Source organism: Gavialis gangeticus, unplaced genomic scaffold, assembly GCF_001723915.1.
Source record: "Gavialis gangeticus isolate Ggan-Ray unplaced genomic scaffold, GavGan_comp1, whole genome shotgun sequence".
In the NCBI taxonomy this organism is placed as follows: domain Eukaryota; kingdom Metazoa; phylum Chordata; order Crocodylia; family Gavialidae; genus Gavialis; species Gavialis gangeticus.
Genome location: NW_017728992.1, coordinates 202,412,149 through 202,423,939, shown reverse-complemented (window position 1 = coordinate 202,423,939; position 11,791 = coordinate 202,412,149). Strand labels below are relative to the sequence as shown.

Here is an 11,791-nt window from a genome sequence, read left to right as displayed (position 1 = left end):
CCTGCACAGCCGGGGCAAGGAGAGGAACAGAGCTGCGAGCAGCTCATCCAGGGAGCATGGGAAGCGGAGGCAGCGCACAGCCTGGGATGGCACAGAGCAGCATGTGCCCCCAAAGCTGCACATGGCATGGGGCGGGCTGGGGCCAGGGCAGCGCCAAGCTCTTCCTAGCCAGGTGGCTGCAGTGCTGGGAGCAGGACTATGAGAGGGGCGTCCCCACTGCCAGTGCCGCCACCGTCCGCACCGAGCACAGCACAGGCCAGGCCTGGCAGGAACAGCCCGGCACAGCCTCCCAGCCCACAGCTGCAGCCACCCGCACCCAGCAGCTCCCAGGTCCGCAGGGGGTGGAGAAGGCTGCACCAAACTGTTCCAGCCAGACCTAGCCCACACTGTGCTCAATGGCAGCGCTGGGGGCAAGGGTTGTGGGAGCTACTGCCCCCTGTCCCCTTGTGGCCCCACTCTCAACACCGCTGCTGCAGCCACCCAGTCTGAGCACAGCCCAGCCAGGAAGAGTCTAGTGCTGCTGCCCCGTCCCCAGCCCGCCCCGTGTGCAGATCTGGGGGCACGCACCCCACAGATGAGCCACTCACAGCTCTGTCCCCTACCCCACCTATGTAGGGCCTGCCCCCATTCCCTAGCTGCAGCTGTCAGCACTGCCCCGTTTGAGAGGGGATGTGCCCCCCCAATCTGTGCACAGTGGAGGCGGCTGTTGCTGCAGGCTTAGCTTTGTGCCCAAAGCCCTACTGCCTCCGCCCCTTCCCTCCCCCACTGACTGACCTGCTGGGTTGGGGGGGGAGGGAGGAGGCATGCACACGCACACATGCACGCTCAGCCCCTGCAGCTCAGGATTGACTTCAAGAGGCTCCAGGATCCACCAGTCAATCATAATCAACCAGTTGGTGACCACTGCCTTAGACCACCATGGATACAACCAACACCCCTCAAACATGACAAAGCAGATATTCATTAAGACAACATACTCTCTTCCTACCTACTGTTAAGGCATCAAATAGCCGATGTATTGTTTCAATATCTTTGACAATCCCAGATTCCTGGATTCGCTTCACAAAGTCATCCAGTTGCATGTGTGTTTTTGGCAATTCAAAGTTTTTCACATGGTCATCTACTTTGGTCATTTCTCTTTGTTTTTCCATCACTTGACTGATCAACCTCTTCAGCTCTGGTTTACGATCTGCTTGGGAACGTTCAGGAGGCGGCAAGGTTTCTATCATTCTCCTCACAAGATCAGTAGGGAAGATCCTTATGTCTGTTTTATAGAGATTCTGGAAGTCTGAAAGTGCATTCAGTAGTTTTCCTTCTGTCAAACTAATGAGCCCCCGAAGGTAGAAGTACCTTGCAAGCAGTGCTGAATCATCAGGTGGCAAGTTGCTTATAGTTCTGCTGAGGTGGCTGATAAAGTCTGTGTAGTAGGAGTGGACGCACTGGCTCACCAAAGGGAAATGAACTTCTGGGATCCTGAACACACTAACTGATTTAGGTGAAAACTTCCTGGCTGAAAAAGAATAGAATAGTGCAGTGCCAGGTGTAAGTGAATAAAGGTCCAACTATATTCAAAACAATCGGTATTTAAATAAATCAAGTCAAATCCCCCTCCAACTGTTCTCCCCCAAGATCACATCCTGATTATCCCTGCATGCGGCCTGAACCTCAGGCAAGGCAATATTTATGCCTGTGATTAGAAATAACATGTTAAACCATTCCTTTCTGGCTGCCATAATATTCCCATTAGCCCATCACTGTTCAGCAAGATACTTTAATAAAACGTGCTTCCCTTGAGGCACATGGTGACTTCAGTGGGCTTTGCTTTGCTAAGCAAAGGTAACCTTACCACATACCCAAAGGCAGTGCTGAATTGGACCCAAAGAAAGAAAGGAAGTGTTGGCATAGGTACTGAGTGAAGATAACAGCTTCACAGCACCGGTCTAAGAACAGACGGACATTCAACCTCTTCACAATGGGTATCAAGCTGTTTTAACAACAAGCATGCTACAGTTGGGGGCATGCCCAAAGTGGCCCAGAGCTCAATAATGCAAGTAGCTACGTCAGGACAGTTCTTGGTACCTCTTCATGACTGTCATAGTGTTTATGTTGGGAGGACTCTAAGGATTCAGCCCATAACGTCAGCGCGCACAATATGGTACAGATTAAGTAAATTTTTTCCCCCTTACCACGCTCTGTCTCTGCTCTTCGAAGTGAGGAATTCTTAATAGGGTTACCCTGGGGCTTGATATCTTGCAGATTGGGCATGCTGATTACCATACGCCTACTAATCATGTACTGAGGATTAAATCGTTTTGAAGCCATTTTCTCCATAGTTGGTCTTCTTGGGCTATCAAGCATCAAATTTAATCTGCAGAAAAGAATTTCCACGTATTGTACAATACATCAATGTAAGTGGAGATAACAAACACCAATAATAAAATTACTATGTGTTAGTTTATATTACACTAGTAGCTATCATTTTACGGTGCTCCACAGTATGGTCAGTTTACAATTGGACCAATATGCCTTATTCTTCTGCAGTAAGCTTCATATTGATGCAATACTAGCCAACTGCCTAGCAACAATAACAGGCAGGGGGTGTGGGCAGGGACAGAGGCCTGCTTCCAGCTCCCCCCAGCCTTCAGGGCCGGGCCCACTCCCCCATCCCTCCACTCTGCTGCGGGGCCAGGCCTGGACCCCCTAACTTCCCCACCATGGTTTGGGTGCCAGCCCCTCCCCCAACCTCTCCATTGCCGTTTCCAGGTTGGGCTGGGCCTGATGTGCCCCCCCCGCCCCATACCTTCCGCTTTGGGGCCACACCAGGCACAGCATGCCCCCTCCCCCTCCAACCACTGTTGTGGGGCAGGCACTAGGTCTGCCCTCCACACCCCCCCGCCACCGATTTGGGGCTTGACCGGGCCCGGTGCACCCCCCAACCGCTGTTTCAGGACCGGGCCCGCTTCTATTATCCCCCCACCCCCCTACATCAGCCCGGGTCTGCTGCTCCCCCCACCACTGCGGCGCACAGGCTTCTCCCCGCCACCCCCACATCAGGAAGGGAGCAGCATATTCTGTATTTGCCATCTACAGGGAGCAAGGGGGGATGCTCCCCTCCTGTACTGCTGCCGCCACCTCCAAGGAGCAAGGGGGGGGTCTGCTGGCCACGCCCCTTCCCCCCCCACTTCTGTCCACTCCATTGCCGCTGCCTCCAGGGATCAGGGCAGCTCCCCACTCCATCCCCTGTGTCCCCACCATCATGGCAGCGCTCTGCCACCTCCTGTCCGAACGCTGTATTCGCACTCTGATTAGTTGTTTCTGTCAGCCAATCAGAGTGCGAATAAAGTGTTATGGACAGACAGACCACGGCTTTTATAATATTAGAATTCATATTTGAACTGATTCTATAAATCACCAAAAATCAAAGTGGTTTTTGCCATGGACTTCAATGAAAGAATCAAATCCATAGTAACCTCTAATGAAAGCATTTTACCTATCTTCTTCAGTCTGAGTACTCAGCTCAAGCCTAGCAAAGGCATCCATCCTTCTGTTTAGACGTGCTTTAAGAAAAGAGTGAAACATGTACGTCTCCAACACCTGCAACACAAGTAAACTAAAATCAATTGCCGACCATAGCAATACATGTTTTAGTAGTACTTATTTTCATTGTCCCAAGGGAATTATGTTGTAAAACCTTATATGTACACAATGTTAAGAGCGCGCACCTCAGTAACAAAACTCAAATGAAAAATTTAATAAATTGTATCATTATACACCAGGAGTGGGCAATTATGCGGGCCTGAGAGCCACATGGGGAGTTCTGATCGGCTGTCATGGGCTGGGTCAGCACCGTCACCACAGTCCTAGCCCTGCAACAACTCACCAAAACCCCCTATGGAGCTGTAGGCGAACAGAAGCAATGATCAGAAGTGGAGCGGGAGGGGCTGGGATCACATGCCCCTGCCCTCTGGGGTGTGCGTGGTGTGTGTTGCAGGAAAGATGAACGGACATGTGTATGTGTGTCTGGAGGGAGGGGGACTGCCTGGGTGCTAGGTCCCAGGAGCCTGCTGTGGGGCAGACAGCTGCCCTGGGTGGTGCAATCCGCACTTCCTCTACAGCACTCTGCATGGGGATGAGCTCCACCTGCTTGCACTGGGGCAACCTGTGCCATGGTCTCACCGGTTGCCCACAGCCCAGCTGAGGGCTGCTCTGCACCCCCACCTCCACTTCCAGGATCTGGACCCGGAGCCCCACGTGCCTGCTGGGAGTGGCACAGCACAGGGCAGCAGGGGCAAGAGAAAAAGTTGGTGCTGGTGGTGGGGGGCACAGAGCGGCACCCAGCTGGCTGTAGCCGCCCTGGGGACAGCCTGCTGGAAGTTGCTTCTGCCCAAGGAGCTACTGACTTGACACTGGAGCTGAGGCAGATGTCATCTACTTGGACTTCAAGAAGGCCTTCGATACTGTTTCGCATCCTATTCGCATAAGGAAGCTAGCAGGCTGTGGAGTCGACGTTTACAGTCAGGTGTGTGGCAAACTGGCTTAGGGACCGCATCCAGAGTGCTGGTAGATGGGATGAGTCATTTTCGACCTGGAAAGAGGTGGGCAGTGGGGTCCCACAGGGGTCAGTCCTTGGACCGGTGTTATTTAATATCTTCATCAGCAATTTGGATGAGGATGTGGAGAGCACCCTGTCCAAATTCACAGATGACACCACGTTACGGGGCAAAGTTAACACACCAGAGGGCAGGGAGCAGATTCAGGCCAATCGGGACAGGTTGGATCAATGGGCAGAACAAAACAGGATGCAATTCAACAAAGACAAATGCAAGGTACTCCACCTAGGGAGGAGGAACCCCCAGCACACCCACAGGTTGAGGGATGACCTCCTCAGCAGCTCAGTGGCTGAGAGGGATCTTGGAGTCATAGCTGACTTCAAGATGAACATATGCTGACAGTGCAACAAAGACATCAACAAAGCCAATCACACCTTGTCGTGCACCAGCAGATGCATGACCAACAGATTGAGGGAGGTGATGCTCCCCCTCTGCGTGGCACTAGTCAGGCCACAGCTGGAGTACTGTGTCCAGTTCTGGGCACCGCACTTCAAGAGGGATGCAGAGAATCTGGAGAGGGTTCAGAGGAGGGTCACTCGTATGATTAGTGGCCTCTGTACAAAACCCTACAAGGGGAGGTTGAGAGATCTGGATCCCTTCAGCCTTCACAAGAGACATCTGAAGGGAGGCCTTGTAGCAGCCTATCAGTTTATCAAGGGAGGACAAGAGACAGTTAGAGATGCGCTATTTACCAAGGCACCCCTAGGAGTAACTAGGAATAATGGGTGCAAACTAGTGGAGAGTAGATTCAGGTTAGATATTAAAAAGAAATTCTTCACAGTAAGGGTGGCCAGAATCTGGAACGGGCTGCCAAGACAGGTGGTGCTATCACCTAACTTGGAGGTCTTCAAGAGGAGGCTAGATAGGCACCTGACTGGGGTCATCTGACCTCGGTCCTTTTCCTGCCTGGGGCAGGGGGTCGGACATTACGATCCTTCGGGGTCCCTTCCGACCCTACAACCTATGAATCTATGGAGCACACAGGGCTTCGGCTCCAGCTCCCAGAAAGGCGGCTGGGAACTGAAGCCAGAGCCCCGGTGCTGGGGTAGAAGCCAACTGGCTGAAGCTGCTCACCCACTTGCCTGGAATGGTGTAATATGGCACGGCAAGGCACAGTGCAGCAGGGGCAGGAGCAGATTCTGGAGGGCTGTTCCCAATGTGGCTGCAGCTAGTTAGGTGCTGCTCTGCACCCCCCGCCTCCAGCAGCAGCTCCTTCTCCAGGGCCAGGGCCTGCAGGTGCCAGCAGAAGCCTGGTGCAGGCTGCCCCAGCACAATCAGGCAGGGCACGGCCCCATGTGGAGTGCCATGGGGGCAGCCACAAGCTGTATCCAGTCACCTGCTGGGCCAGATCCAGCCCATGGGCTGTATTTTGCCCACCCATTTTATACAATTGGTGTCATTACACACCCTATAATTTTATCCCATTTTAACCAGAAAAAGATAAAAACTAATACTTGTGAGTAATACCAACAGAATATCAGTGAATTCATTATAATGTGCATTAGAGAAAAAAAAATTATATGTAGGAAATTCTGCCAAAAACAACATAGCTAATCACCAGTATGTTCCAATTCAACATCTTTATATGCCCTCAAGAAATTTCACATAATCAGTTCTTCTGAGTGTTTGACTTAAAATCCATTTGTAACTTTAATTTTCCCCACTAGATGGCATGCTATGCTGGAAATTGTATGTATTTTGCTAACTGGTAGCAACAGCTGATCTAATTCACCCTTTTAATTTTTACTCTTACTTAATACAAAATGCTGCTACTCACTTTTCAGTGGGGCAATCCAATTTGATTGGCTTAAAATCAAAACATATCATTAGTTTTGTTTCATTTTGGGTGTTTTGGGGTTTGTTTGCTTTTTATTTAGCATCTTCCCAATTTGCAAGTAATTAGAGGTTGGCTCCTACCTTAGAGCATAAACATGGTGCTGGCCAGCTGCTTGTGGGGAACTCACTCAGGAATAAATTTAATTTGTTCTGGAATTGGGTAACAAAAATTTTGGAGGGCAAGAATGCCGTCACCATGCCTACAGATTTTTTTAATTAAATAAAAATCTAGTCATCTTGTTGCAAGAGCTAAAAGTTCAGAACTGAACCAAAGATGGAATTAGAGGGAGGAAAAGAACACAAGACTCCTATGAATACTGACCTGGGTGAAGGGACCACTGTTGATGGAAGACAACTATCCATCTTTATGTATAATTTTGGGGGATTGGGTGCATTTTTCAAATGTTAAATCTATTATTTGATAAGTTGGATTCATGAATAAAGTTTTTAAAAAGTTCAAAACAACTAGTCCAAAATTTCTACAGTTTTAGTTAAAGTTTTTGCAATAAGAATAAAATAAACCAACAAAAGACTGGAGTATGCCTAAAGCTGAATTTACCTTTTTGTAAAATGGCTGATCCCCTGGGGCTCTTGTTTTCAGAAACTCTTCACTATTGAACACTCTATGTTCATAATTTAGATGGTCTTTTACCTCCCTGTTAATAAACAGCATATTAGAAGTCTGGAGATTTCTAAGAGAAATGCACTTTATACTGACCCATTTGTTCTAATATACACACAGCGTAATGTCAGAAGGCAAATTCAACACTTCTTGGCTACTGAATCTAAGAAAATTACTGCAGAATTTTGTAACCAGGACTCAGGCAGGACACCTACAACTACTGACCATTTTCATCAATAAAAGGCAGGGGATAAATGTTCAGTTTTTCCTCCCTGCTGAGCTCCCATGCAGAACCATCTCTTTATTTGTGCCATGATTTTTTCGTCCCAATCTCCACAGATAGATTTTTGCACCTGCACAGAACCCCACTTCAGGGCACTCTCCAGACACAAGAAACTGCCTAAGAAATACTGACAGCAGGGTCAGAGCTTTATTCCCCCCCCCCGCCCACATTGCATCTGGGTGCTACAAAGCAGTACAAATTATCTAGCACCTTCCAATACGCTCAGAAACTACCTTTACTGCTAACCACATTAACCAAAGGAGAAGTAAATGGTTAAAGAACAGATGTATATTAAGTATACGCATGGTTACAACAGGAAACAGAAGAACCATCCTGGTCCCTGAAAACCAGGGGTGATGTGCTCCAGAGAGGGTGCAAAATGCAAGCTGCTTTAGAAACAAGCAGAAAATTGCCAGAGGGTTATACCTGGAACCAACAGCTGCTGGTAAAAAATATGAGATTATTTATCATAGACATATGCATACTTTGGTGAGTAAAATAAAGTCTTTCTTTTGTTTTTACACTCATTACTGATTCATGGTGATTACCAAAGTCATTTTTAAGGAGGGATTTGAATGAAAGAGATGAACAGTTCAGTGAATCAATTTGGAACTGCAAGCTGGGGGAATTTCACGGCCATGTCCTGGGCCTGCACAAAGCCAACATTTATATCCTACTTAAGCCCTTATTCCCTACCTACTTTGAATGCCTTCAAGAGACATTTGGATGTTTACCTTGCTGGGATCCTATGACCCCAGCTGACTTCCTGCCCCTGGGGCAGGGGGCTGGACCCAATGATCCTCCAGGGTCCCTTCCAGCCCTAGTGTCTATGAAATCTATGAATACCATGTAAACTCTAATATAACATAAAGGCCTTGTGCTAACCCTGAATATCAAGTGCAACTTTCATTCACTATGCATTAAGAAAACAGATATATATTATGGAGCCACTGTATATACATATACATACACACACACAATGGATGAAAGTTAACACTTGATGTGCAGGCTCAGCACAAGGCACAAACACCTCTACCTTCTTGCTGGACTCAAGAGGTACTGTGACACCCTCAGACGTACAAATCCATGGGCCTCCCAACTGAATGGAGAGTTACAGTGAAATACTCTGATTAGGTGAGGGAGACTATTAATGTACAGCTTTAAGTTCTCAGAAGCAGGAGAGCAACTGGGTCACTGCCAGAGAAGAAAAGAATGTGGCTGTGGTCCAAGAAAATCAGATATCCAGAGCTTGACTAGTACGTTTTACTGCAACTAAAATAATTTGCTTCTGTTCAAACCTACAACCTTGTGTTAACAAGGATAACTTTGGTGGAACTAAATGGCATGTCTTCCCAAGTTTGAAAGGCCCATTACAACAGGTTTCAGGGGCAAAGATTTTGAAACTCTACTGAACCTAAGCCAAAACTGCAAGTGTTCTTTCATCCACCACCAAGATGCTAAATGAAACATGAAGTTCTTTAATATGAACTTTATCTTATGGCCAGTGCTATCTATAACTATAGAGAACAGCATTTGAACAGTTCACTTCAGTTCCTCTTTTGTTTTAAAATGTTACCACATGTGGGGACAGACTCCATGACACAGCAGCAATGGTGTCAATGGGCTGCAAAGACTGAGCTCTACATCACACAACATGTGTGCAGCTGCCCAGTTCTAAGCAAACTGCCTCTCTCAGAAACCACACATTTTCATTGCTGCGCAGGATCCATTGGCCAAGGTCCCCTAAGCTTATTTTTGTGCCTTGCAATCTGTGAGCCCGCAAGGAATTGATATGACCATTAACGCTATTATTTAGGAATATCTGCCTGGAAAAGACACCTGGTCATTAAGTCCAGGTGCCTGCTATCAAACACAAACATCTTGTATAAACCTAATCTTAAAATTTATCAAGCTTCCTCTTAAAAATTTGGTTGCTTGTCGGGGTACACTGATAAAGATTTTCTTGGCTGATACCAACAGCAGATTAACCAGCCATATTGGCTGGTACGATCTGAACTCAGGCGTCCAGGAGCCCCGGCCCTGCAGGCAAGAGGAAACCCAGGCATATGGGGGCCCCAGCCAGAAGGCATAAAAGTACCAGAAAACATTATCAGCTACAAAAGCCTAAAAAAGCTGACAGCCAGTAATGTAAATTTCCCTTTTATCAGTACCTATCCAATAGGCAACTGATATATCCGGTGCACCTCTAGATATATGCTCCAACCATTCTTACTAAAAAGTTGTTCCAAAACCTTATTCTCCTAATGGTTAAAAAGCTTGCCTCAACTTTCAGTCTACATTTAACCCTGGACAGCTTTTACCAGTTTGTTTGTTCTTGTACAAACACTGCCCTTTACCTTCAATAGCTCTTCTCTCTCCTTAACTTTTACTTCCCATGATGTATTTAAAGAGAGAAGCTGTATTCTGCTGGTCTAAGCAAGCCAAACCCTTTTAGCTTCCTCTCATTATACAAGTTCTCCATTCTGATGATCATACCAGTATGGCTGGCCAGAATTGTACACAGGCTTCTAGCTTTAAAAAAACAAAAACAAAACAAAAAACAAGACCACAGCCTAACCCCCCCAACACTCCTCCCTCCCCCACCAAATCTGTAACATTCAGACTGCACCTCTCTCATCTTGGTTTTTTAGTATGAAAAGGCAGGGGTTTATTTCTCAGAATGCAACAAATTATTTGGAGTACTTATCTAAGGTAGGGATGTCAAATTCATCTTCCCCTAAGAGACAGGTGAGCGGTGTGGGGCTGATCCACAGGGAAGAGTAGGACCGCAGACAATGCCCCCTCCCTGCTATTTTGGATGCAGCACCCACTCAGATCTGTGCTACATATGGCACATACAGCATCTGGTCTGGGACTGCCCCGAATGCAATGCCTGCTCCTTCTGTGGGTTGTGGACTGGCTGGAGTGGGCACCACATATGGTACATATCCAAGACCAAGTGAAGGGGACTGGCCACCACAAATTGATCAATCCTGGCTCAGTTACAGACTGGCCGGAACAAGCACTGTGCGCAGCACAGAACCTGGAGTAAGCGTATCACCCCTACACTGTGCACAGGGCTGGTGCAGTGTGCACCCCACTGGGTCTATTTGGGAGCTGGTACAGCACCAGGGGCTAGGTGTTGGGGCTCCATGGGCTGCATCTTTGATACCCCTTATCTAAGGTATCTTACAATGAAGCTATTCCCCGACATGTTAGATGCTGACAAACTCTAGCCACTGTACTAAGAGAGCACAAATTAACTGTTATATTCCTTCACTAAATCTAGAGACTTGTTATATCTGTAAAAGTACAGTAAAAGCTGCATTATCCGGCACCTTACAAGCTGGAATGTTCTATTAACCGGCACGCTGGCTTGTAAGGTAGAAGTGAAACCAAAAAAGTGCCCACCGTGGCACTTCCTGTTTCACTGAGACCCCACTGCCTGGGGCAAAGCAGCCTGCGCTGCCAGCCCCCATGGCCTGGGGCATAGCAGCCTGCGCAGGGCCTGGCTCCCTGTCCCTCCGGGCCCATGGGAAGGGCGGCGACACTCCAGATGCAGCAGCCCAAACAGGCAAAGATGCCTGTTCGGGTCTCTCAGGTAACTGACATTTTGTTATCCAGCATCCTCCATGGGTGCCAGCTAACAAAGCTTTTGCTGTATTTCCATTGTTACTGGAGGTACAGCTCTTAACTCACAATAGAGATTTATGCTATATATCATCACTTACCTGAAGATGTTAAAAATTAACTGTAGAGTGATCTGCTGAACTTCGGTATTCAGCTTTTGCTGCCAAGCCCTTCTACGCATTTGTAATTCACTGAGGTTTATACCGGAGGTTAGGTGGCAGAGTTCTAGATCATAATGCAACTGAAGGCTCTCCACCCTAAGGCGGGATTTGGCGGGGGGAGAAAAAAAATCTGCGATTACTCTAAAGTCCGTGGCGGGGGGGCAGAGAAAGGGGGAGATTGTGACTTTTAAAATAAAAAGTAACTTGAATCTTATCTTACTTTCAACTAAAGAAACAGCAAGCGTCGACAAAGGCAGGAAGACTTCTTCAAAATTTCATAAATAATCAGAACAGGTGTCACATTAATACAAAAAAGAAAGGAATTAGGAGGAAACTCCCAGAAAATATTAAAACTTCTGAGGCCACTGGGTCTTTCCTGGCCTGATGTTTCAATTTAGAGGTGTACCAATAGAGATTTTTTGGGCCAATACCGATGGCCAATTTTTAAGGAGCCATATCAGCTGATACCAATCCAATTGCTAATATGTGGCCCAGCACCTTGGAGAGCAGCATCTGGCTGGTAAGTCTGTTGTGGAGAAAGGGGTGAGGCAAAAGAAGAGGGGGCGTAGATTGAGGCCCCCACAGTGGGGGAGGGAGTGGGGCTGAGGCAGGCACTCCCAGCACAGGACAGAGCCACAGCTCATCGGGG

General features: G+C 47.8%; 1 protein-coding gene across 1 annotated transcript in view; it reads right to left on the bottom strand.

The window, feature by feature from the left end:
- The window catches only part of DENND3 (DENN domain containing 3), a 104,194-nt gene that overhangs the window by 24,097 nt on the left and 68,306 nt on the right, over positions 1–11,791 (bottom strand). The window contains exons 9-13 of the mRNA XM_019528219.1: positions 11,083–11,238; positions 7,006–7,102; positions 3,491–3,594; positions 2,187–2,368; positions 989–1,510 (exon numbers count right to left, since the gene is read on the bottom strand). Of these exons, the coding sequence (XP_019383764.1) occupies positions 989–1,510; positions 2,187–2,368; positions 3,491–3,594; positions 7,006–7,102; positions 11,083–11,238 (1,061 nt within the window). The remainder of the gene's footprint in view (positions 1–988; positions 1,511–2,186; positions 2,369–3,490; positions 3,595–7,005; positions 7,103–11,082; positions 11,239–11,791) is intronic.